Source organism: Rhea pennata, chromosome 5, assembly GCF_028389875.1.
Source record: "Rhea pennata isolate bPtePen1 chromosome 5, bPtePen1.pri, whole genome shotgun sequence".
In the NCBI taxonomy this organism is placed as follows: Eukaryota; Metazoa; Chordata; class Aves; order Rheiformes; family Rheidae; genus Rhea; species Rhea pennata.
The window spans coordinates 13,164,476-13,190,385 of NC_084667.1; the positions used below are offsets into that span (position 1 = coordinate 13,164,476).

A 25,910-nucleotide genomic window follows, 5' to 3' on the forward strand; every position below is an offset into this window, starting at 1 on the left:
TGGGCAAATCTATTTGACAGAAAAAGATTTCAGTGCTAGATTTTGACCCAAAAGTGAACTGTAACTCTTAGTTAAGCTCAAAATGGCAGAATGTGGGGGTGAAGGGAGAGGTGCAAATTCCATGTTTTGAATTACTTCTGTATTCAGGCTACTTAAGAAATACTGCTGCTGCTTACTTAAAACTGCAAAATTGGTTGAGACTGGAGTTTACATTTCACAGTGTAAAGGGAAACTGGCTGAAAAACTGGAAATCTTATTTCCTAGGTTCCAGTGTTTTGAAATCGTCATTTATCACTGGAAAAAAATGGAGATTGTTTAAAATTGAGGATCCCTGCTATCCTCCCAAATTAGTTATAGCATTGTGTTTGAAATCTTTCCTTGGGAAAGGAGAGCACAACGTGTAGGTCTCTAGTTTAAATTAGGTGAATGTTCTAAATGCTAGCCTGAATTATCTTAAGGTTCTTGCTTTCTGTCTTTTGCTCGGAAGTGTCCCCTTTTACCTGAGGATAAATACTATTTGAAATGATACATTTCTGTGAGTAGTTTAACACAACAACTTTTCACAAGTGCTGAATCAAACTTTCTTCACCAGAAAGTTCACAGCCAGCTCAGACTGATCCTCTGAACCTTTTTGAGTGTTGCCTATTGCTGGAGTAACTTTTTGTCTCTGCATCTGCATTGGCACCAAAATCCACATGGGTTTTGTCATCAGAATAGTAAAATATAATGGCTGAGTTTTCAGCTACATTGTTTACCATGCAGCTGTACTAGGAAGTTTTTTTTTTCTTTTTCCCAAAAGGGTTTGCGTAGCTTACACAAGTGAGTCAGATATTTAAGTGGTAATTACCATAGGGCTTGGTTCGACCTGCAAAGTTCAAATCTGAATCTGGATCTGAACTTTCCCAGAGGCAGGGGGTATGTTTGGACATTGTGTTGGTTTGACCTATTATAGTACAAGCTCTGAAATGCAGATCCAGATGTGGACTGGGACTCTGAATCTTCCCAAGTATGAGACATTGAGAGCCACTTGTTTTGTTTAAATTGACTCCTTTTAAATGATATGTAATTGAAATAATGTAAAACAGCATCCAATTTGGGCAAAGGTGTATGCAGCATTGTCTCTCAGGGTAATATCTAGCTGTGCCTTAAAATAAAGGCACTCCGTCTTTAGAAAAATATCTAAAGAAGGAGTTTACTGAAAGCCACAAAGAATGAGAAGAAGCTAGAGGGCAGGTTTATTTTGGCTAATTACTCTAGAAGTAGCTTGAGAACTCGCCCAGTAAATGAGGGCTATGGATTTTAGAGAGATACTGTTTGAATCTCAGGATTCAACAATTTTAAAGCCACTGAATCCCAGAGACTAGAGCGTTGCTATTAGTACAGAGTGCTGCTGCAGGCCCTTTTGACACATTTCCTTTTGAAGGACCAGGACCAGGAAGAGAGAGCTCTTTGTTTGCAGTCAGAATAAACTCATTGTACACCCAGACAATTAACTCTTCAATCGACTTGCCAGCTTCTCTAAAGCAGTCCATTCGCTTTCTATCTCAAGTTCTATTCAGACACTTAAGCACACCAATGTTTTTTGTTTATTATTCTGAAAAAGTCCTTCACAAGAATAGTCGAGGCAGATCAACATTGTCTTCTCAGCAGCATTCATCTCCGCCTGGCAGTGAATGTGTCAATCAGGAATCAAAAAGGCAAACAGAGGAGGCTTTGAATTGTGGCATCAGGGGTCAGAGTTACTTCCAGCTGTCTGTGCGTGGGACAGGCTTTCTTGCAGGAGGAAGAATTGTGCTGTCATACAAATGCACTGACTACACTGGACCACAAAGTCCTCAGGGTTTGAGTGTTTTTTTCATGTTGACGCACCTGCAAGGGAGCTGTAGGGAGGGAAGGGGAGGGAGTGGGGGACTAGTGCCTTCCATAGGGCCCAATGCAAGGCTGTTCTTTCTGTCTGGTGATTCCCGGAACACGCTGCTGCGGTAAACACTACATGTTTGTACAACATACCAAATAGTTGATGTAGGAAATGAACAGATCACTGTAGTGGCCATGCATGTCAGCCTTTATAGTTAGAGCTCCTTAAGCCATAAAGGATCCTTTCATGTTCAGAGCTTAAGCACATTTTCACCTTTATAAACAAAATTTTCCATGTTTTGGTCTGTGTCCAAGCGGATGCTGGTTCTTCCACTTGAAGGCAGAACATTGTTGCTGCTTCTTAAAAAAAAAAAAATCAAACCAAATTAGAAAAAATGTGTTTTCATTCTATATCATCTTCATTTTTAACAGCTGTGTGATCTCTATACATGGCGGTGGGGAGGGGTGTGAAAAACTGGCGGGGAAGTTTATCTGCACTGATGCATTTCTATCTCAGCTACTTGGAGAGAAATTATCTTGATTTGGCTGGATTGTAAGAATTTCACTTTTTTTTGGCATGAACACTAGCTTTTTGCATTTATACTGGCAATATATGTCTCTGTGTAAAAGTTGCATAGACTATTAGATTAATTATGACATGCTGGAACGGCTTCACTTAATGTAGGGAAGGATTGTGAATAAAACAGCAGTTTGCTCCTGTGAATCTAGAAGGGACATGTATTTTGTGTAAGATCCCTATCGAGTGCTGTCTAACATATTTTTTGTTTTTGTTTTTTAATATTTAAACCAACACCCCCAAACCCAGTAATACATAGAAACGTAATCTGTAAAACTAAATTTTCAAGGTTAGGAATTGCCCAAATACAGAGAGCTTAAGTTGATCTGGCAGTTCTTTTTTGGATCTGATCAGAGTTACTAAAGCCGCACAGCGGTGTATTTATGACTTAATTTCCTTGGAAGCCCTCAGGCCTAGGAAGGCTCTTCTCCCTTCCAGTCAATTTGACCCCCCCCCAAAAAAAAAAAAAAAAAAAAAAAAAAAAAAAAAAAAAAAAAAAAAATGGGCTTTGCTGCCTGGGGCCAGGGCGTGGTAGGAGTTCACTCGTTGTCCTGGCTATCTGTGCTCTAACTCCCTACTTAGCCTTAGCTGTGCTCTGTAATGGCTCACCCAATATGGATGATGATAGTGTAGGAACCATATGATCCTGGAAGAGGGCTAACTCTTTCCAGGGCACAGCTATGCACTAAAAACTTTCATCCTCTTCCAGCAGTATTGGCTCAAAGTCTGTGAACCCTTGATGTTCAAGTTGTCTACTTACAGAGGATCGTTGATCCCACCACTCCAGCACTCCTTAAAATGGTAGAATGTCCACAGAATGTGTTGTGGATTACAGCGAGAACAAACAGGAGATACAGTGGAGGTTGAGGTTGCTTACGAAGAATATAGATGTTAGTCCTTTAATGCAGCGATGCAAACAGAGATGACTTTTGCAGTGGGTATTTTTTCCAAGGTAGATGTGATATATGAGGTTAATTCTATGAATTGTCTTTTGCCCTCTTTTCTCCCATTAGCTGATTCTTCTGGCAAGAACAGTGATTCATAGCCGCAAACAGTTCCTTCATTTTTTATTTCATAATTTATGCCTTCTCTATGTCAGAGAATTTATTCTTCTACTGATGTTGCTTGAGTCACTTGTGGCCTCTGTGCCTGTAGTTCAGAGTACAAAGATCACTGTAACAGTGTTCCCTTCACAGGAACTGAATCTCTTTGGCCCCATCTCTAGTGTACAATGCAATTATTCCAGATGTGGATGCATGCCAGACAGTCTGCAAGAACAAGTTTAAGGGAGGGAAGTATCTCTTCCTAGTAAGACCGTAAAGAGTCTCTGCCCACCACTTGCAATATATCTGTACATGGAGGTTATTCCTCCCTGTTTTCAGTTATTGTCAGGTTAACACAAAGAAAACTGTTCCCTAACAGTACAGTCATGTAAGTGGACTGCGGACGTATATCTTAATGATAAAATGGGTGAGGGAGAGATATTTGAAGCTGCCTATTTTACTCTTACCAGTGATAAGATCAAAGTACTGTAAGATAAAAATACTACCCTAACTTGATAGCAGGTGAGCCAAAGAACTTTTAATTCAACCCCAGGAAGAAAGAGGGTTGCTGGAAAGGAGCTGGAAAGGAGTATGGCTTTAAAACTATGTCCCATCTCAGGTATATCATTAATTCAGTTGAATGATACTGTCTGTATTTAGTGGCTTTCTTGGAATAAGTGCATATTCATACTAGGTTGCCGAATGTGGAAGAAGAGTATGCCAATGAAATGTTCAAGGGTCTGAGAATATTCTGCAACTAAGGGAAACTATCTTTGACAGTTCTGCAGTGAATTCCTCATCAGGAAGCATTGCCAGCTAGAGGGATTAGGAAGTACTCACTTGACATCCGTGATGCGATCTGCATGAGAAGCTATTGCAGTTACGCGCGTTTTTTTGAAACTATAGGATTTGATAGCTATTTGAAGAAAGGAATAGATCATAGCTGATGAACACATTTCTTGACCCCTAGCCACAAAGTAATAATATCCTGTAGGTCTTGTATAATATCATGGGAGATTCTGCGTATTTGAAATAGCTTGGCTTTTCTATTCTCAGTCAAAATGCTTCTTAAAGGAATACAAAATGTTTGTTTGCAGATATGCAAAATAGAACTTGCTCCCTGTTTACCAGGAGCAAACTCAGGCTTTGGAACAAATGTTCAGTTGGATGAACAGTGTATTGAGGGAGAGGAAAAATCAAGTGAGAGTAGACAGGTATTAGAGTTGTTCTGCCCTAAGGGCATGGCTGTGAAACTTTTTGCCATAAACTAATTTAAAACATTGAGACCTACTAAGAATTCTCTGGTTTAAGAAAGAGACTTGGGTAGTTTCAGAGTGAGAAACCAGCAGCTGGAACATGTGTTGTGTTTTTCAGTAAAGTGCAGTTTTTGACTTTTATGTGACTATTTCATGACCCTTAAAAAATAATCAGTAGTACCTTGGCTTTTGATTTTTGAAATATGGTGGACTTAGTTACAGGGCTGTTGTCTGTTGCATTTTTTCTTGTATGTAGGATGAAAGAAGGCTACTTGCTTGAACAACAGAGGAGCAATTATACTTCCCTCTCTTTGGAAAACCTTAACGCTGTATTGGCTACTGCTGTTGGACTTAGTGACAATTTGGCCTTAGTAACTAAGTGAGGAAAATGTGTGGTTTATATATTTGTTTTGATCAGATAATCGTAAAAATAACCGCCACAGGCCAAAGGTCAGTTTGGTATATTTGTCCATTTGCTGCATTTATTCTGTCACGGTCTTATACTCTTCAATAGCTTAATAGCTAACTTTATACAAAAAAGTTGCAAAATTCTCATTTTCTAAGGAGAAAACATTTCTCAAATTGTACTAATCTGTACTGTTTCTGTTCTTCACCACAACTTGCCCCAAGAGATGAGCCTTTAAAACCCTGAACCTGAAGCATCCTGAGTTCTGCCAAAGTTCACACAGGGGTTCTGGACACAGAGTTTTGTGGCTCAAAACTGCTTCTAATTTTTCTGCAGTGTTGGCTCCTGGCTTACTGCTCAAATCTGAAAAGCAATTCTGTATTTATTGGGTGTGGGAACATTCATGGGAACAGTAGCAATAAACTTATTATTGTAACGGTAATTTATTATGCCAGATCTTTTGCTATTTTATATAACTTATGAATTATTCACCTTTCCAGTTGTTCTATACATATCTTTTTCAGGTTTGGTTTGGTTTGGTTTCTCAATCTGTAAAGCCAGTCATGCTGATAATGTATTGCTCACTGGTTCATTAGACTGTGAAGTATTATCCTAAACAAATAAAAAACAATAGCTGTGGTTTTGGGATCTTGTAGAAGATAAGCAGCCTATTCTGAGAAAAAGTGAAGATTAATTGTTTCCTTTTATCCAAAGTACTCTTTTAAAGGGCAAAAACAACATAGAAATGAAGGGCAAAATCTTCCTTCTGTAAATTAAGCAAAATTTAGAAAATTTCTTCAGGAAATAACTAGCTCAAGCTTTTAATGAAAAATATTCCTCATCCATATTATTGGTAATACCTGATAACAGGAAAACTGAGAACAAGTATTGACTGAGGAATGGTAAGTATTTTTATTTCCAAATAGTTTTTTGATATGCTTACAGTCAAGCACAGAGACCTTGATCAAGAGGGCAAATGCCTAAATAATCTCTTACTCATTTTTGTCCATCCCCATTACTTCTGTGCTTCGGTACTTCAGTAATGGGGATATTACCCCAGTAACTCTGAGGTTGAAATGGAATTGCCAGCACATTTTTCTTTCTGTGAATTTTATTTCCCTTGTGTGGAAATGCATAAAGTTAATGGTCTTAGGAAGAGGCGTTTGCTCACTTTATAAAACTGCAAATGCAGGTATTGATGGAAATAATCTACATGCCTCTGTTTTCCATCTCTGCCCTTGCCCTCTCCTTTCAATAGGCTTTTTAATTCTTTGTTGTAATCAGAATTAATATAAGGAAAAGGCTGAGGACAGTTATTTCTGCTTCTAGGGGGGGCTGTCCCATTTGCCTTTCCTCCAAATGGCTGACGCCTGGTACATCTAATGCAGTCTTGAAGAAAGTGGCAAGCCCAGCTTTTCTGGCATAGTCCTCTTTAATTTTCACTGTGCTTGGCAACTTTCCATTTTAGGTTACTGCCTGCTTTGCTGATGTTTTATTTTTGCACACATGCAAAGATGACATTATTGTAACAAATTGTAATCTTTTTAAAATCACTGTATTCCATAAAAGGGGGAAAAAAACCCCTTCTCTGGGCTTCTCTCCTCTCACTTAGTTTACATCCCAACAGTATTCTATATTCTCACCTTGCAATATAACAGAAGAAATTCCTCTACAATTTATTCCTCCTTAGTTTTCCCAGACTCAAATGGTTTGTCTCTCTTAGTGCTATACCACTTTTTCCAGTGCTATGTAAAGATGACTGTAAGTTGGGGCTTGAAATCCAGATCTCTGAACTTAGAGGAAATTAGGCCCAACCTGAATCAAGACTGGGCCTGTAGATGTGATGGATAGGTATACTGACGCAAGCAGAGCATAATCGGAACGTTTTTCCTTGTGGTCCATCTCCAAATTGAGATTTATTTTTCCTGAAGAATCTTTTTAGTTGAAGCTTTTAATTGTTAGAAACTTGTGGTCCAAAGACATGGAGCACACTTGCACATGAGAAGTCTAATCTAACAGAAGTTCCTTTTCCATAATTTTGCAATTAGAAGACATTGCCACAATATTGCAATTAAAGAACAGCTTGATGCAGATATTGTAAGAAATAAGATTTCCTATTGACCGTCCCTTTCTAACAGCTCTGCAGTGAACGCTGATGCCAGGTTCCATATGGGTAAGTTTCAGAAGAAGAGTTATTCTTTCCAACAAACAGAATAATGAGAGAAGCACTGTGGGCCAGCATTTTCCAGATGCCTGCTGTCATGGGAAATAACTTATGTGGGATTGTACCCATCTGAAACTAAGAAGATGATTGCCTAATCAGGGGAAGGGGGGAAACTACCAGCTGATTAATACTAATGTTTAGATGCAGGCAAGGGGAGGGAAGCTTCTTTTAAATCTAAAGATAGTGCTCAGTGCATGCTTGCTATGTAAAATGTTGTATTGCTGTCAGAGAAAATTCTGAATAATTTGTTTTTGTTCTGTCTGTCTTCTCTCTCTTCTGGACTTGGCCGGGCCATGTACAAATCCCAATCATTCAACAGTACTGGAGAGTAGATAGTATTTACCTCAATAATGGTAGTTTCTTTTCGATTCTTTTTAACTCTCAATTCAGATGATGGTTCGAAGCCAACACCAACCATGGAAACCCAGCCTGTTTTTGACGGAGAAGGTAAGAGTATACCTTTAAAAACAAATAAAAAACACCCCCATGGACATTACTTCTCTCTCTTTTTTTCCTTGCAAATTTATGGTTCAGACATTTTTATCCAGCAAAGCAGGAAAGCCTGCGAATCTCAACTTGTCTACATTTAACAGTGTTCTCGGGTATTTTCCCAAATCCTTTGCATCCTCCCCCCTACTCTAGAATACAACACCACCAATAACTGAACAGGATCTTGATAACCTTGGAGAAAAAGATGTCTTAAAAAAAATAAAAAATCATTGAATCAGAGATGGCAGCTTCCTCTTATTTGTCCTCATTCTTTTCGCCCTCCCTATAATGATGTTGGGACTTACCTCTGCAGTGCATAACAGCTTCATCAAAGGGGTGGAAGTGCTAAACTACACCTTGTGAATGTCGACTTGAAAGAAAGTTACGTTACATTTCTTTAGCAATTATTTTCATTGATGCACATACTATTTAAGCAAATAAAGTCAGTGTCCTAGACCCACTAAGGCAGTTCCTTCTCAAATGGCTAATTTTGTGATTATATTTTTTTGGAGAGGGAATATTGTAACTCAGTCCATTGGAAGCTTTGAAACCGGGACAGAAAGGCTGTAATCATAAAGGGTTTCAAGCCTTTTTGATGTGCAGACTTATAGATGTATACCAGTGGAAATACTGGTCTTGTGAGAGTTCACAGGCCTATTAGCTATTGGCTAGATTTTGCATACTGCTTAGAAGTATTGCAGGTTTTCTGTAAGTTTAAACTCACTTTCATTATAATCAAGATATAGACTAAAGTTGACTCTATGTATATAGGTACAGTAGTATGACTACTTTATGGTTCCTTGGAAATATGAGCCTTAAGGGAGTGGAGGAAAACCTATGTGTTTTAATTCTGAAGTGCTATACTCAACATTTTTTTAAAAACTACATCAAAGGCAGAAATGGAGGCTCCTAAGCAAGAGTAGATAGTGCTGTTTGATACCTCCAGCCTTGTTGGAGAAACAGGTGATGGGGTGAGTTTTTTGTTGTTAAAATAAGCTAATTTAAAAGCAAGATGCTGTAGTCCTATCACTGCCATTTAGTGATTATAGGTTTGTAAGAGTCATCTTAAGAGCTTTAGGAAACAAAACGAAGCCCTCGGAGCAAACAGCACTCCCACATAAATAGAGGAGACTAAAGCCTAGTTGACTGTCTCTTGATTATATCAAAAGCAAGTTCCTCCTAGCAGCAAGCTGATGTTATAATAAATGGCTGCTTGTAATCAGAGCATGCTTCTGGCCTTTAAATATCCTCTGAGATAGTGTGCATGGATACTGAAAGGAAAGAACGTACTGGTCTGGTTAATAAGGCCTATTCATAAGCTCCTTCCAGGAGAGACTCAACATTTTGATCATTCAAACAGAACTGGGCAAAGTTCTTGAGAAATACGGTAGTGAGCAGGTATTTATGACAGAGAGAGTCTAAAAAAAAAATCTTATCCTCTCTTCAATGAAAAACACTGTCAGTCCCAAAATTTTGCCTTTAAACATAGATGAAACCAAATCTGATAAAGGAACTTGGACTGTATGATGAAAGACCGTGTCTCACCATGAGTCTTGCAGTATATTATACAAAACTTTATCTCTTAGACTTCTAGAGAGAATGACTAATTTGAAAGCCTCCTCTTATATTAGCAGTGTCTGGGAGAAGAGAACGTGAGGCTGACAGGAAGGGTAATCAACCTATACATTGATGAATATCCTCTGATATGGCAGTCACTCTGTAGTTTTGTCATTCCAGTTAGTAAATTAGGGCTAACTAGATTGGAGTAGGTATTGTAGAAATAATCCATTTTGGGGGTCAGACAAAAGGTTTGTGTAACCCCCTACAGTATGCTCCAATGGTTGCTCAAAACAAGTACATCAGAAATAGTGTAAGAAATGTTTAGATGAGAAGAAAAGGCTTAAGTGGTGTAATAACAGCCTTCCAATACCTACAAGGAGGTTATTAACGTGGAGCTAGGCTCTTCACAGTAGTGTATGATAGGAGGACAAGAGATAAGAGGCATAAATTGAAATGAGAGGTTTGAACTAGACATAAGGAAAATTTCTTCACCATGAAGACAGTCAAACAGTGGAACAAACTGGCCAAAGAGGTAGTGCTACCGCTTTCCTTTTTGACTGCACTGGATAAAGCCATGAGCAGCTTTGTCTGATCTCATAGCTGACCCTGCCTTGAGCTGGATGTGAAACTAGATGACTTCAAGGGGTCTTCCTGAATAATCTTTTGATCCTAGCTGAGCAAGCGTGTCCTACTTCACTAGAATACTCTCTCGCCTTCTTGGGTAGGTCTTTGGGAGGCATGGCTTGTAGTTGCTATCTGACACAAACATCAGATGACAGAAAAAGGTAAAACAGTTATCCATTCCCCTGTCAGGTCTGGACTAAACACAGATGTCTGAAGGAATTAATGTCCAAATCTCATTCAGTTTCAGTGGGTCTGAGGTATATGATGGGCTCTTCAAAAATCTGTGTATTCAAAGTCAAGCAATCAGGATGGAGCTGATAGCAAGAGGAATGGATAATAACTTTTTTTTTCATGCTTTGTTTTTGGATGCTTCACTTGAGTACAAAGAACTGACTTTTTTTTCAAACAGGTGTGTGATACCTGTTGGAGATCAGCATCCCTAAAATTCGTATTTTCACAGACCTAGAGGATAAACGAAATCCATATTTTGGACAGGCATTCCCCTCTCATTTCACCAGCCCTCTTTCCTGAGGGCGTAACAGAGCAGAGCCAAAAGTAGTGTAGATCAGATCATCTAAACTCTTCTGTCCAAGGCTTAAATCATAAAGCAGCCATTTCTTTAAGAACTATTTCCTTTCATTACAATGCAGATCTCAATCTTTATAGTGATTCTCATCTTAGGGTAAGGTTCTTCCCTAAAGAAGAGTATTCTCATCTTGAGTACTGTGTCCAGTTCTGGGCTCCCCAGTACAAGAGAGACATGGAGCTACTGGAGAGAGTCCAGTGCAGGCCTACAAAGATGATCAGAGGGCTGGAGCACCTGCCCTACGAGGAACGGCTGCGAGAACTGGGCCTCTTCAGCCTGGGGAAGAGAAGACTGAGGGGGGAGCTTATCAATGTGTACAAGTACCTGAAGGGAGGGTGTCAAGGGGACGGGGACAAACTCTTTTCAGTTGTCCCATGTGACAGCACAAGAGGCAATGGGCAGAAATGGAAGCACAGGCAGTTCTGCCTGACCGTGAGGGGGAATTTCTTCCCTGTGAGAGTGACAGAGCCCTGGACCAGGTTGCCCAGAGAGGTTGTGGAGTCTCCTTCTCTGGAGATCTTCAAGGCCCACCTGGATGCAACCCTGTCTACCATGCTCTAGGTGACCCTGCTGAGCAGGGAGGTTGGACTAGATGATCTCCAGAGGTCCCTTCCAACCTTACAGATTCTATGATTCTATTCTATGATTTTATTAATAGTCCTTTCTACAGTTTTAAATAATTAAGAAAAAAAAGTTTTATTCCCTCCTGCAGTTCTAGGCTCTGTTTTCTTTGGATCTACACTCTATTTTGTTTCAGTGTGCAAGTCATACTCATTTCCTAAGACCATAGCTTCTTTAAATAGCTCTTTTTGGTAAACTTCACCTCTACGTACTAGAATCTGTTCTTTCCACAGATCTGCTGTTCAGAGGAGCAATTAATTTAGATTACTTCTCTAAATTCCAGCAAAACTGTTATGGTAGATCTCAAAGGGTTAGTTCTTTCCCCCCGAAAAAGCACAAAGTATATAGGTATATATATTTGTGGGAACAAGTCATCATTAAGTAATGATAAATAGTGCAGTGAAACCTACAGATAAGACAATCATCAGTAAGCAACCTTTTAGCATTGATATACTAGCAGTAGTAAACTGATATTTGTAAATGACATTAAATGTCCTGAATATGGTTACAGTAATGCTCAGGATCAATGTGGCTGAAAACCTTTCGGAGGGGGAAAATCCCGTTTAGTTTTACTTTGTGCATTTAAAATATAACATATAGCCAGTGTCTCTTGTAGTTAGCGAGCTTCTACCTTGCTGAGCATATCCATGTAAATGTCAACAACGGAGCAGAAAACCTTTTAGAAGAACGTCTTAAAATGAACTCCAGGTTCTAGTATTTAAAATGTGCTTCTGGAAACTGGAATTTTTTCAGTTTAAAAATACCCATGTTCACAGTGTCCCATTAGGAGTTCTAGCCCATGGTTATCAAGTACCACTTGGCCCAGTTTCTATTTAAATGATGATGATGTGTCATTTCCTTAAGAAGTTGCTTAAGACGTTCTGCTGTGTTTTGAAGTTGATTGTAACACTTCAGAGTAGGAGCTTTAAGCACTTCTTTGACGTTTATGTTTAGATATCTTCATTGTAGTGCATTAGACAGGATTTTGTTTTAACCACAGTTTGTTTCTTTAACGCGCTTCCTTTTAAGTGTTTCCAATAATATCCTAATTTCTCTTCCTATTTATTTTGGATTTTGTTGCTTGTTTTAGGAAACTGACAAAGCTGTGGTCAGCTCTTTTTGGGCTGTTAAGGCAATGTTTAAGGACTGAATAGACTTTTTTTATCTGGATTTCATATGTCCTTTGGTGGAAATCATATAGCACACAACATAATCTTTGGATTCTTCAAGTCTTGAGGGGAAAGACTTAAAAATTTAGCAAGGAAATGGAAGGGTGAGGGGGGAATAAAAATGTTTTGCCAGTAGAGAGGTACTTTTTAGAAAGGAGACTGATGAAATAACCTTGTGACAGATGGACAATGTGACTCATAAGAGATGGAAGGTGTCACTGGGGGGTGAGCAATGGTATCTATAAAGACAATGCATCAGTTAATGCACGATGTGGCAAACGTGCCTTGTCCTCACAAGTAGCAGCCATATATATTCACTAGATGCGTTAGTTTCTCTAAGGCATTTGGTTTTTGTCTTTCAGAAATCACAGCACCCACCCTTTGGATTAAGCACTTGGTCATCAAAGATTCCAAACTAAACAGCTCCAATATAAGGAATTCAGGTAATTCACCATCTAGAAGAGAAATTTTTTTTTTTTTCATTAGGCTGTGGTCACACACTGTTTTTTGTTTCATTTTTCATCATTGTAGCTGTCATGTTTTTTCTTCTTTTTTTCTTTTTTCTTTTCTTTTTTTTTTTTAACAGTTTTGAAGAACTTGAGATGCAGGGCATAGAACAATTTTAGCTAGTCTCCTTCTTTGTGCACAGAACATCACATCACAGTAGATGTGTAATGAGCAGGATTTCTGTCTCCCCAAACCAGAATTGGGGAATCTCTAAATTATTCACTTGATACTTCATCTTTATTCTGTCTACTGTTCAGCTGCATTTCATGGACATGCAAACTGATGCCCTTCTGAGAATAACTTCAGTGCACTGCATTTGGCTCTCAGGTCTTGGTCTAAACAGATGAGCAAATGTAGAGAGGGGCTTCTTTTCTAGCAGCTTCAAGGTTCTTTGGTGCAGAGGATATTTTTGATACAGAAAAGACTAGATTATTTCACAAGAGAAAGTACTTATTTCTGGAGCTAGTTGAACATTGAGAATTGAATTCTTGTGGGTAATAGAATGGGCAAGGGAAAACCTGAGTATAGAAAAGCACATAATGTGAGTGGCAGAAAGAAAGGGAACCACAGGATGTGAAGTTAGAATGTAAAACTAGAGATTAGAGACAAGGGTGAAATTATGTGCAGCCACTGAAATCACAAGAAACTGGAAGGGTTTGAAGACAAAAGAGAGGAATAAGGATAAGGATGTTTTCCACATACTGTATTTTAACTATAGTGGAAGAAAGCAAGAAGGAAAAAAGTCTGTTAGGAGGAAATTGCCTGAAGGTGTCGTGGATTTACTTTAAGGTTTGAATAGGAGCTGTACTATCACATGTATTTTATGAAGCAATATATGCCTGGAATAACTGACTGTTCCAGCTAGCCTCCATAACAGGTAAACTGTGATGGCATGAAGTACCTGGTCTTATTCCTGGATTAGCCACTGCCTATAATGCCTTGCCTCATGACTGTTTTTGCAGCAGTGTGGTCTGTGTAGGAACTGCCAGGGGATCAACCAGAAGCTTCAGATGGTGTAGAAGTATCAGTATTCTTTATTAGGAACCTTTTTCACACAGAGAAAATGCAACTTGTGTTTTGTAAACTGCAGGGGCAACTGGCTTACTCACAGTGCAATTGAAGGTGAGATTTTCATATTAAAATTCTGTAATTTTGGCCCTGCGTGTCTCTGAGATCAACTATGCAGCAAACAAGGTAGCTGCAATGGAAGAAGTAAGAGTTCTCAGATTTGGATTCTGGAAGACTATGAAGAGACTTGAGAGTGGGAGAGACTTTAACTTAAAAACCTGTCTCCCAGCCTTCCCTGGCCTGACAGAGTCAAGGCAGGGGGACTTTCATGCTGTAAAGGCAACTTTGCCTTTTGTTCAAGCCTTTCATCAGGAAGCTGCCTGATGTAAGCAGGAGCTCTGTGGAAGACTTCCTTTTGTGAGATTACTTTTGTCCACTTTTTTTTTCAATTAGTTATGATGTCTTTTCTGTTAATGAAACAAGACAAACCCAAAGTAAATAGTCTTCTGGAAAATTCAAGAGTTTCATAAGAGATGATTTCTACATTGAGCTAAAATGAGTTGTTTGCTTCAGCTGGCTCAGCCTTACTGATTGCCCTGATAGATACTTACTTACTGTAGTACCTGATTAAGAGACAAGGTTGCCAATTTTAGGTGAGTGAAATATGAATATGAAAATTTGCACCATACAAATATGTAGCCATTTATTTATTATGATGAATTATTGATATCAAGAAATGAGATTCCTCATTTCGATGAGGTAGCATGTGAGGTGTGGGCTGTTTTAGTCTATTTCTTTCAACCAGCTAAGCCTAGTCCCCTTGTTAGTACATTCCCTTCCAGGTCCAGGCATATGTTAAAAGGCAATGTAGGGTAGATGAGACTGAATAACCAAGAGCTTGGGAGAAGAATTATCATTTAGTAACAGATTTTTTCAAATGTTTGAAAGTCTGAAGTGCTTTTGTGTTTTGGTTGAAGATGCTGAAACAGCTGTCATGAGATGGGCATGCAAAATTAGGGAATAGTTTTAATTGTTTGGCCCTTAGCAGTTTGAAAGCTTAGCATGTTTCTGATTTTTCATTTATTTTTAAAGAGTTAAGCTAAGTTTTACTAGCTCAGAGTTGGTTTTTGTTTTTGGCATTCACTCATTCACTCAGTTGTGTTGCTTTACTGAGCTTGAAGCTATGGTCTTGAAGCAAATACAACTTGCTATTTTCTTGCAGCAGTTTAACGGATCACTGAAATTAGAGGTGAGAAAGACCTTCTCTTAGGTCATCTAATCTACTACCTCAGGGCTAGTGAATGTTTGTTTCCTACAAAGTGCAGTTATTTTCTAGTGTAGCTTAAACGCTTTAGGCAATAAAGATTTCACTTCTCCGCACAGGAAGCTGTTCTGCTCTCTGATTGAAATCATTCTCATGATGTTTTTTGGTAATATCCAGTCTAGCTCTTTTTTTATTATTATTTCTGTTCTTTTTCAGTATTCCTGCATTCTGTCTCCTTGTATTCTTGAAAGCCTGCCTATTGAAGTTGTTGCCTTGGAGTCTGTATTTTGAGTCACTTAATGCTGCCCTCTCTCCTCCCTGTGATAGTTATATAACCCTATCCTTTGCAGTAAATAGAAGTCCAGTAGGTACTACTGTCAGAGGATGTATGTGCTACTCTATAGTCTGCATTGCCATTAGACATCTTGGAAAGCCAGCACCATCGCTCTATCAACCATGTGGAGAATGTAAGAATTGCTATAACAGACGAGACAAATAGGCTCTGTAATTTCCTGTTATCCTCTATCTGGCTAATGTTGTGCTTTAGTGGAAGCTTCTAGAATAACCTTCGAGTAAGTTATCCTGTAACAATCCATTACAGGGAGGTTTTTTTAACTGCCTTTAGCTAGAGCTTGTGGTGTGTTATTGAGTACGTATTCCCTGAAGAAAAAGGAGCAAGAGAAAGGAGCTGAGAAACTGGGAATGTTCACTTCAAACCTTCAACTCTCCCAAAGAAGAGCAAGCAAAGTCACAGTGCTTCCAAGGTGATTAATGACTCTTCGCAACAAGGCTCCAAGCCTTGTTCCGTGTCTGAGTGTTGTATCCGTTAACAGCCAGCACTTGTTTGGCAATGTATCTGAAGGGAGTAGGGAAGTCAAGGGAAGATTTGAACAATTAGTTGCCTCTTCTTAGGTGGAAGACTGATGAATAGGACCCCTACTCTCTAACTGGGAGACCAAAGCTGAAAGTGATCTCAGTCAAAAATTTTCTATATCCCATCGGAGTGAACCGGCCTGCGGATAGGTGAGCACTGCAGAGCTGGTGATATCCCTGTGTCCTCCTGATGAAAATATCCCGTTGTTTATGCAGCCTATGTCTCACCTGCATTTGAAATCTGCGTCCCATATTCCAGTTAGCACTGACACGCAGTAAAGAGGTTATCCTGAAACAGTCCTCTCTTGTGGAGCATTTACATGTTGCTTGGCCTGTGTAAATGTTAATTAAGCTAGGGATCAGGAAAATCAGAACGACTCTATCCTGGTGATTAGAGCTGAATTGGCTGCGAATCCATATGCCCCCAGCCATTTTGTCAATGATTCTTTATATGCCAAGTAAAATAACATTGCTAGGAGGAGCTGGAGGTGTTGTTATGCTAGTCCACCTTGCAGAATGATGATTAGATCACTTTACCGGTGGGGTAAAATGCAGGTTCAAATCCTCTCAGGCAGAGGCAGGAATCAAACATGTAAATATGCTGCAATCTAGACTGTTGAGTAGCAAAAGAGTAGGTATTTTTCTACACTTACAAACTAAGTTGTTCGCTTTTTTGTGAATCTTACAAGAGCCCAGAAGTCACAAAAAGAAATGTTGACAAGTGAAAGACCTAGGTCAAAACAAAATATTTTGTTTGCTGTGGCTAGATGACAAAAATGTTGGATTATGTTAGTTTGTTTTGAATTGATTTTGACCTTACCTAAACACACACCAAACTAAGCCTGTTGTTTAGTGCTGCCCTCTGAAATGTGTCACTTTTTAACACTACCAAAGCAGGAGGACATATAGAAGTGACCTTTGCAGTGGCCAGTCTCTAATTGGCATGGTTGGGAATTCTCTTCTCCTCTTTCCCCTGCAACACATTCCAGCCTGGAACAGTCCAAGTCACTATTCTTTTACAGTTCTTACTGTAGGGAAACACTTGATAACACATCCTGCTTCCAAGAAAATAAATTTAACAGCTGCCTGTTTGGGGCTGCCTATCTGCACTGAGGAATCTGAGGTTGTTCCTCATTTCCGGATTTGGGCTATCTCCAGATCCATTTGTGCTACTAAGTGATTTGATTTTGTTTAGTAAGAGATTCCAGCTTGTATCCAGCTTTCCCTGACAAGCTTTAAGAAAACCACAGAGTGATGTAATGAGCTCATGCATGGAAAAATAAACAGCTCTAGAGAAACCAGCAGTAGCAGCCTCAAGTGAATATTCTACAGTCACTGGGGTTTTGAACATGACGTTATTTAAAAGAAAGAATGAGTAATATATTAAGGTTAGCAGCTGAAGAGAGGCTTGTGTGTGCCTATTTTTTTTTTTTAAGTAGCTGTTTATTTCAAATTCCTGCACGGTGAATGGGGACCAGCTCTATGTGGGCTATTCTGTTCAGCTCTGATACCCAAACACCATATATGCATCTCATGTGACAGCTTTCCAATGACAGAACTTTCTGTTCTCTGAAGCCTCTATTGCACAGAGCTGTAAATGAGCTCTGAAAACAGGAATGGTGGTGTTCACATTTATGTAATTTAGTTCACGTGGGGCCAAAACTTTAAGGCTTCTCAAAGGGAGAAGCAGCTTGAAAACAGCACGTATGTGTATATTTCTTTAAGAGAGTGGAAGCGCTCCCATTCTGTCCCTAAGGGAATCTGAGTACAATGAGGTGCAGCATGACATTGCAGTTAGTATCCAAAGAACCCCACAGTGAGACAGGATGTGATTATATCAAGGATATTGCCAGAACCTGGATTCTCTGGTTTGTCTATTTTCCTGTTTTCCTTATGGATATAAAGGATTTTTTTTCATATTTATTAAAAAAAAAAAAAAGAAAAGAAAAAAAGTGCAAGAAAACCAGCATGACAGTCCAAAATAGCTTTATATGTTTAGTACCCATCTAGGAAGTCATGCCATTTTGCTGCATGCATGCCTTAAAGATTGGAGACAGTGATTACTCCTAATAGGAATATGTATGTATGTATTGCCTTAGCCATAGAGAGTTTTTGTAGGGCCCCTGACATCATCAAGAAGTCCACTTTTCAGCCATCTACTTTGAGAATCACCGTGGTACCTCCTGAGTAAGGTTGTCAGGTAATGACAGCCAATATATAACAGAACAGACCCCAATGATTTGTCCTTAAAGAGGAAAATGGCAGTATTGGTGGGATACATCAAAAATAGTCAAGGTTAGACAACAGTTTGTTTTGGTTATTAGGATGATTGGTTGTTTTTGAAGAGGTGGGAGAGGGCACATCTTTTTTGGGAGGATAGGGTGTTTTTTGTCAGTAATGATTAATTCCAAGGAGCTTGGACTTTTATACTGTTTTCTAGGATGGGGAGGCATTGCTCCCATTTATGTTGAAAGTAGTGTTATTTGGAGTTTGAACAAATTCCCTTCTGCCCTGGAAACTTGGAAGACTGCAGAGAGCAGGGAACCTGTGTTGGACTCAGATGAGTCTCAGAAAGCGAAGTACATTTTCAGTGGGTGCCATTTCTCACCTCTCTTTATTCCTTCTTGTCTTCTCAGCCTCATTCTTTAGGCGTCCTGTCCTACTCACAGGACACACCACTGCCCAAATCACTGTTTAAACATATACGAGACCATGAGTTCCTGCATCTCCTGCTACTTTTATCATGCTTTCTGTTGCTACTAGACTGACTGCATTAGTTCCAAATTTTATTGTTGTCTTCCTGTGCCAACTGTGTTAATTTTACCATCCAAATAATTCTTACGGGCTGTAGGCTCTTCCCCAAAATCTGTGGCTTTAGTGCAAATCAGGCCACCAACTGGATGAAATTGGTGGAGGCAAAGTCAATTTCACATCAGCAGGAAAGCATGTTGAGAAGAGGAGGTAGCCAGACATAAATGTGATTTAGTGACACTTGAATAAGATATTATAGTGACATTGGAAGTGAAGAGTTTTGATGTATGGGGATGACATGCTAATGCTGACAGCAGTCCTCTTTGCTGAACATTTCAGCACTTCCCTCTCTCTGGGCAGAACACCTGAGAGCAGCGGCTTTTGAACCTCCCTATGGCAGCAGAGGAAAAAGAGAAGTGTGAATGATGATGTCAAATACAAGAACTCACAGAAAGGGAAGGGAACCAATGGGTCAGAAAGCTTTTGCCTTTTCTGCTGTCCTCTAGTCATGTATCTTCCTTTGCTGTTGTCCTGCATCTTGAGTCAGTGCCTCTCAATGTAATGGTTCTTTGACATATCAGAAGTATTGGGGTAAAAACTGTCACTTCATTTTCCCACCTATCAGAGCTATTTAGCTTTTAGACTTTTGTAGTATTCCCACCACTCCTCTTTGTGAAGGATTATTAGTTTTGAGTTTGAATTCATTTTAATTTTGGTTCTGAGTTGGTAACAAATGAAGCAATCTCAGGTGAAACTCCTGCTGAATATGATATGAAAACTCACAAAGGCCATTTTATTTTCATTCCAAATCTCTTTGCTCTTCCCTGCTGAATTTCTGCTTTCTTGGAAGCCAGATGTGTGGTGAAACTTCTTCACCCTTTCTTTTCGTCTCTCCCTTTCTTCCTGCTCCATCTGTGGTTCATTCACTTCTTTGTCTCTTGACTGGTGCTTGGGAGGACTCTGTCTCTTCCTCCCTCTTGGAAATTCTGGGATGATGTGATATATCATACCCAAGTGTGATTCTCCCACAGTTTCAGTGTGACAGGTGTGGTCAAGAAGGGAGTATGCAGGGGGAGAGCAGAAGCAGGGATAATAGAAGAGTCTAGGACCAGGACCCTTCCCAGACAGCCGGCAAAAGAAAGTCATAAATACCATGCCACTGGGGACTAGTTAATCTGCTCTATGAAAAGGTGCAAAGTATACAAGTGAGAAAAATAACATCGTATAATATCAGTATGCAACCATAGGTGCTAAACCATCTGCAGCTAGGCAAATAAATGAAGCTCTCCTTGAGTGCTGCGTGATAAATCATTCCCAAAGAATTCAGTCACTCCCCCCTCATCCCCCAAAGAAAGAAAACAAATTACTCCAGACATGGAGTCATAACTGGTACTCAGCAGTTGCCAGTTAAGGAGAGTGGACGGGGGGTAGTGAGAGGGGGGGCAATGGGCATCAAAAATATTAGGATACAGCGTATAGGCTGTGTTAGAAGAAACCTCCTTACATTTAAGGTTAAAACCAAAACCACTAAGGATCTGGAGAGGAAAGGGAAAGGAAATAGCATCCAGAACCAGACCTTTCTTGAGCCTATAGGGACAAAAGAGAAGAGGAGAGGCTACATTTGTGCAGTTCGTTTTGCTTTTAGTACAGACTAGTTCATACTGAAAGGGTTACATTGATTTGCTGAAGTAATTCCTTATCAGTGAAGTGCTCCTCACTGTATGTACCAGCAGCATTCAGCACAGGTTTCTGTGTGGATCTGTGCTTCAAACATCCATCTGAGCAAATGCTGATGCCAGCAAATAGACAACATGTCGTATTTTGACTCACCTTTCTACCTCTCTCAGAATATTTCTGTCAACTTTAAGAGAAAGATTATAGCATTTCTAAGGTGCCACAAATAAGGAGAAGCTGGTTAAATATAATGACCAGACCTGTGCTCCTAGATTCTCCCTGAAAAGGGGTGGGTCTGGATACCTATCCTAAAACCAGAAGCCCCCAGTGGGGTTTGGGATTGCAGAACTGAGAATGTGATTTGTGAGGAAACTACTGAATAAAAAGAATAGGTTGAGTGGTAAACAAAACAGGGTATTTACAAGAGCATCTGCTGCCCATGGTTTTGTTCAAGCAGACCATAGATGTTGCCTGGCAGAGCACAAGGCTATGAAGGAGCAGAACTACATTTGAGAACTACTGGAAAACCCTACCCTTCCCATGAAAGCTTCCTCCTCCTTGCACTAGGCTTAGGGTGAGGGAGAGAGTCTATACTTTTGTGGGCCTTGGAGATGGATTGAGTAGATGAAGGGAAATGTGCAAGACCCTACAGGAATATCAGTAGGGCTTGTGGAGGAGCAGCATGGGACTTCTGAGGTAAATATCTGCTGCTTTCAAACAGTCTTAAGACAACAGACCTAAGATTTGTGTTGTAAGATTCCTATGTATATTTCTGTTTGGGGACCAATGAGTAAAAACTACCATCCTCATGTTCCTTTTCTTTTTGTGGTCTTTTTTTTTTGGTATTTTGTCAGACCACAAAGATGAGGAAGTGGTATATGGGGAACAGCAAATACATGCAGATGTTTTGTGGTACAGTTCAGAGGTGGCTTAATTGCTTGTTTTTCAGGCTATTGTAGTGTCATGGAAGTAGCTAGAAAAATCTCTTGGCAGAATGTCCCAAGGGTTGCCTCTGGACAGTCACAAATCAAGGTTTGTCAGTGAACCTTCAGAGCCAGGCAGAGAGAGGAATATGTTTTTAAAAAGCAAGGCAGCCCTCAGTCTCCTGGAGCACATGAGGAAGGGAGATGTGTTGAATGGGTGGCTGGTCACAGTGAGTAAGCAGGATGGCATCTCTCCATTTTCACCAGTTAAAATGCGGGGAGGTCCTTTTGGGGTCATCTGTCTTGCACCTCGCCTTAGGCACACTGAACTGGTTCATATGATCATCTCTGGCACTGATAGCACAAAGTTGCAGCTTCTATCTAGATCTACCCCTCTGCTACAGCTGATGCATGGTATCCCAGAACTGGAGGGACTGTTGCCTATATAAGGCTGCAATTCAGAGAAAACCTACTCAGAAGGACACTAACCTCAGCTATAGTGCCACCCTGTAATCCTTCGCTTGCCTTTTGACCTCTTGTGGAAGAGGACAATCTCCATCTCATGACACTGATGCAGAGGGAGCAGTTTTTCTGTCGTGTGGTCGGTGCCTGAATCTCGTACATTAGGTAATGGAACTTCCCAGGCCTGAACAGTTTGCTCAGAGAGACCTTGGCTCAAGCTAAGTGACAAGGAGTTAGTGTTAGCAGTCCTGTCAGAGGCAGTTCCCTCTGCCTCCTCGTAAAGTGCTAAACACTACAGGAAAAGGCTGATCTGTCATTAAATGAAAAGACTTAATCACATTACCAACTTGATTCTGACCCCTTCTATTACTCACCAGCAGTAGCATAAAAAAGGGATGTTACTGTAGTTGGCTAGACCAGTTTGAAATATATTTCTTACCTACCTATGTCAGTTTTCAAAAGTTTGCTATCTGGTCGCTTGTAATGCGGGGAGGTTGGACTAGATGATCTCCAGAGGTCCCTTCCAACCTTACTGATTCTATGACCATTAATTCTGTGACCTTCTAATTATACCCTTAAATACTGTAAAAATTGTACGCTCCTGTTTTCCATCCAGCAGAGGCAGGCAGATTCTCTAACAATTGCTACAACAGGTGTTCCAAGTACTATTAAAAACAGGTGTGGGAGTGAAAAATAGTTTCCCAATAATGCTAAGGCTCCAATGGAAACACCTATAGTTTCTCATTTTATTGAATTGCATTCCTTAGTGTGGAAAGAGTGCAGTCTGAAAGATGTATAGGGAAAATGAATGAATGGGTTCAAAGACAGGTGGCTTATCTCAAAGCTAGGTATGTCACAAGCTAACAGTGCTCAAAATATGTGGAATGGAAAAAGAGGAGTTGGAGCAGAAAAAGAACAGACTCTGCACAGCTTCATCTCAAAATGACAAGGACAATGTCCAAGATTGAAGGTATTTCTACTGCTGAGGAACTGTCCTGGTATAAACAGCTGAACAAAGTTGCATTTTGGACCAAAATTTTCTCTGTTTAGAATGTGGAAACTGTTGTCATTGTGAAGGTACTGCTCAGCTACAGCTGTCATGCATTACATGGAAACCAGTCATTAGGAAGATCAAATACCCTGATCTGAAAACTTAAACTAGATCAAATTTCTTGATGATTTTAAGCTATATTTACAGAAAGGTTGCCTCAGTCACCTAGGATCTGCTGCAGCTTATCAGTCTATGTGAGGAGACTCGAAAAACCTGAAGAAGTCTCATAGTTTCTTCCTCTTCACTTTAAGTCAGAGTCATATCCAGCTAGTAGCGACTCTGATGTGTAACCTGTTCCTAATGTTGTGACAGAGATTCCACTGCCTCTTCTAATTAGAGAACAGTTAATCACCAGGGCTTTGTGTATCAAACCTAAATCTCCTTTCTCCAAGTAAGCTGACTGCTGCTTGAACTACCCTTGGGGAAGAACAAGTGTGATCTATGACCGTTTTTTTCATGTAACAGCTCTTATGTCTCAGAAGACCGAATGTCATCCCTAGACTAAACAAATGGATTTCTTTCAGCCTTTTCTCATAGATCAAATTTTCTAGACCTATGCATGTTTCCTTTGCGCTCTTCTGCACTCTTTCCAAATGGTCCACCTCTCCTTTATGGTGCAGTGTCTAGAGCTGGACACAGGGCTGATTTAAAGGCTCATCAGAAGCTAGTACCAGTTTCTGATGTGTGATGCTCTTGCCAGTACATGCCATAACTTGATTTACCTTCTTTTTTTGTTTGATGTTTGTTTTTTTTTCCAAGTATTACTGTCTCACCAGTAACTTTCTCTCTATGCACTGGATTTCTCTTTGCTGGTTGTTATACTTCTTACTTAAATTTGCAAATTGTGATCATACTGATTTCAAAATGTTTATCCATGTGACTTTAAAACCTTTCCCGGATTTCAGTGTAAATTGCATGCTGTGTTCCACCAGCAAAATAGATCATTTAGTAGAATTTGATACAAGACTCATCTAATGATCCCCCATCACTAGTGAAGAACTATTTCACAGACAACTATTGAGACCTAGCCTCTGGGACCCCGTTTTTCCTAACTTATGGTGTAGGCATCTCATAGAAATTGTACGTAGTCCACGTTTCTCTAGGTTTGTTATAAGAATGACACGTGTCATTGTGCTCCAAGGAACTAGAATTGAATCAGAGCTCTGTCTAATGCATTGTATATGATCAAGCAAATATTTGCACTGTCTTTTGCCAGAATGATGTACTGATAATACCTCCTCCTTTCTGGTATCCTTCAGCTAGTCCAGCTAGAGCTGTAGGAGGGCTGCAAGACCAAGGATTGCGTGACTGACTACTTGAGAGATGGGATGGTAGAAAGAGCCACAGCCCTATCTGGAAGACAGTATAGAGTGGCAGGGATATCTAGCTTCCAACTAGCAGGTTTCAAGATGTGCAGGAGAGGACATTTATTCCTGTGTAATTTGGAAATTGTGAGGAGCAGACCCCTTTTCTAATTGGGCAGCACCTAATTAGATTCTGCATAGATTCTGCATAATGAGCCCGTGGATCATGCATCAAAAGGTAGCCTCTACCTTCAGGAAGTCTGCTGTGATCTCTGGGACTGTACTTCACTCCTTCAGCCATTCCTCCCTATTTCAGGCTAGAGGCCAGGTATTGGCTTCTAATCATTTTACACTATAGGGATTACAGTGCAGCCTTTTAACTTCAAGCAGAAGGAAAAAGGCAGGGGAGGGATGTGTTCATGGATAATTTAAGTTTAATGAGCCGCTTGGAACAAAGCAGTTTTAAAATTATAAGCCACCTGTTAAAACTTTGCATTGTACTTGTTCAGCACTGGAACATGTAGTAACCTCTGTTTCCTCTGTAGTCTATCCTTGAGGAATGAAATTGAGTAAGTACTAAGGTAAAGCAAGGACTGCTCAAGTGGTACAGTGCGGGAGCACCTGTAAGGTTTGTTTTTTCTCTTTACCTTTCATTAGCCAGAATACTCTGCAAGGACCACAGTCCCAGACAGAACAGGGTGGAGCAGGTAGCAGCACTGATGACTAACGGAGGTGTGGACAGATTTATGCTATCCTCATAAGCCATATTTGCTCAGCTGTTATTGTGCTCCTAGTAAACACAGAAGAGGTTGTTTCTCTTCTTCCACCCACATCCTTGCTCTGGGGACAGGCAGCTAGTGCCTACTCACTGCCTTGCTTTGGTAGTCCTGCCAGCCCTTGTGAATGTGCATACCCTAGGCTTTTCAAATTCTCTTTCCCCTTTGAAGTGGAAGGGATGCAGGTTAGGGCTGCTGCTATAGCCTGTACTGAGCTTTCTCTTTGGAATGAGACTTTTTCCTTCTCCCTGCAGCTTTTGTAAGCCCCATACCTAAATTGAGGCACCTGTTCTTCCAGGGTGGGGGTGAGTCCCGTTCACATTACAACTACTTTATGCAACATAAAAGTACCTCTAAGCTGATGTATGTGGTATGCAAAAGTAACAAGTTCAAGGTTCCTACTCTCTGCCAGAGCAGTATAAAGAGAAGTCACATACAAAGAAGAAATCAACTCCATTGAATTAAACTTCCCTGGGAGACAGGCAAACATTTTCTCTCAGTAAAAGGAAAACTGAGGCACAAAGACAGTTAGTCCTCTTTTCTGGTTGGAACAGGATGTCAATAGGAACTTGGCATTATTTACCCCTGCCACTGTCTTCTGTTCTATACTGCACTCATTCCTCATGCAGCAGAGAGCTGGGAGTTGAACAAAAAAATTTGAGAAGCATGTATTTGATTTTTGTTGTTGTTGTTTTGTTTTTGAAATGGTGTTTTGAAGTCAGGTCCCTGTTGCAGCACTAACAATGGATGCTGGTCAAGAATCTTGGAGTAAAAGACCTTTTCCTCCCCTTTTGAAGAATGCTTGTTCATTAAAACTGAAGCTTTTTGTGGGAACTCTATGGGAAAAGTTTCTGGTGAAAAGAAGGGAGGGAGGGAAGGAGAAGCAATCTGCCCTGCTCTGGAAC

General features: G+C 40.1%; 1 protein-coding gene across 1 annotated transcript in view; it reads left to right on the forward strand.

Moving 5' to 3' along the window:
* Window positions 1–25,910, forward strand: part of SMOC1 (SPARC related modular calcium binding 1) — a 132,343-nt gene that overhangs the window by 74,900 nt on the left and 31,533 nt on the right. The window contains exons 6-7 of the mRNA XM_062576247.1: window positions 7,754–7,810; window positions 12,775–12,855. Coding sequence (XP_062432231.1) covers window positions 7,754–7,810; window positions 12,775–12,855 — 138 coding nt within the window. The remainder of the gene's footprint in view (window positions 1–7,753; window positions 7,811–12,774; window positions 12,856–25,910) is intronic.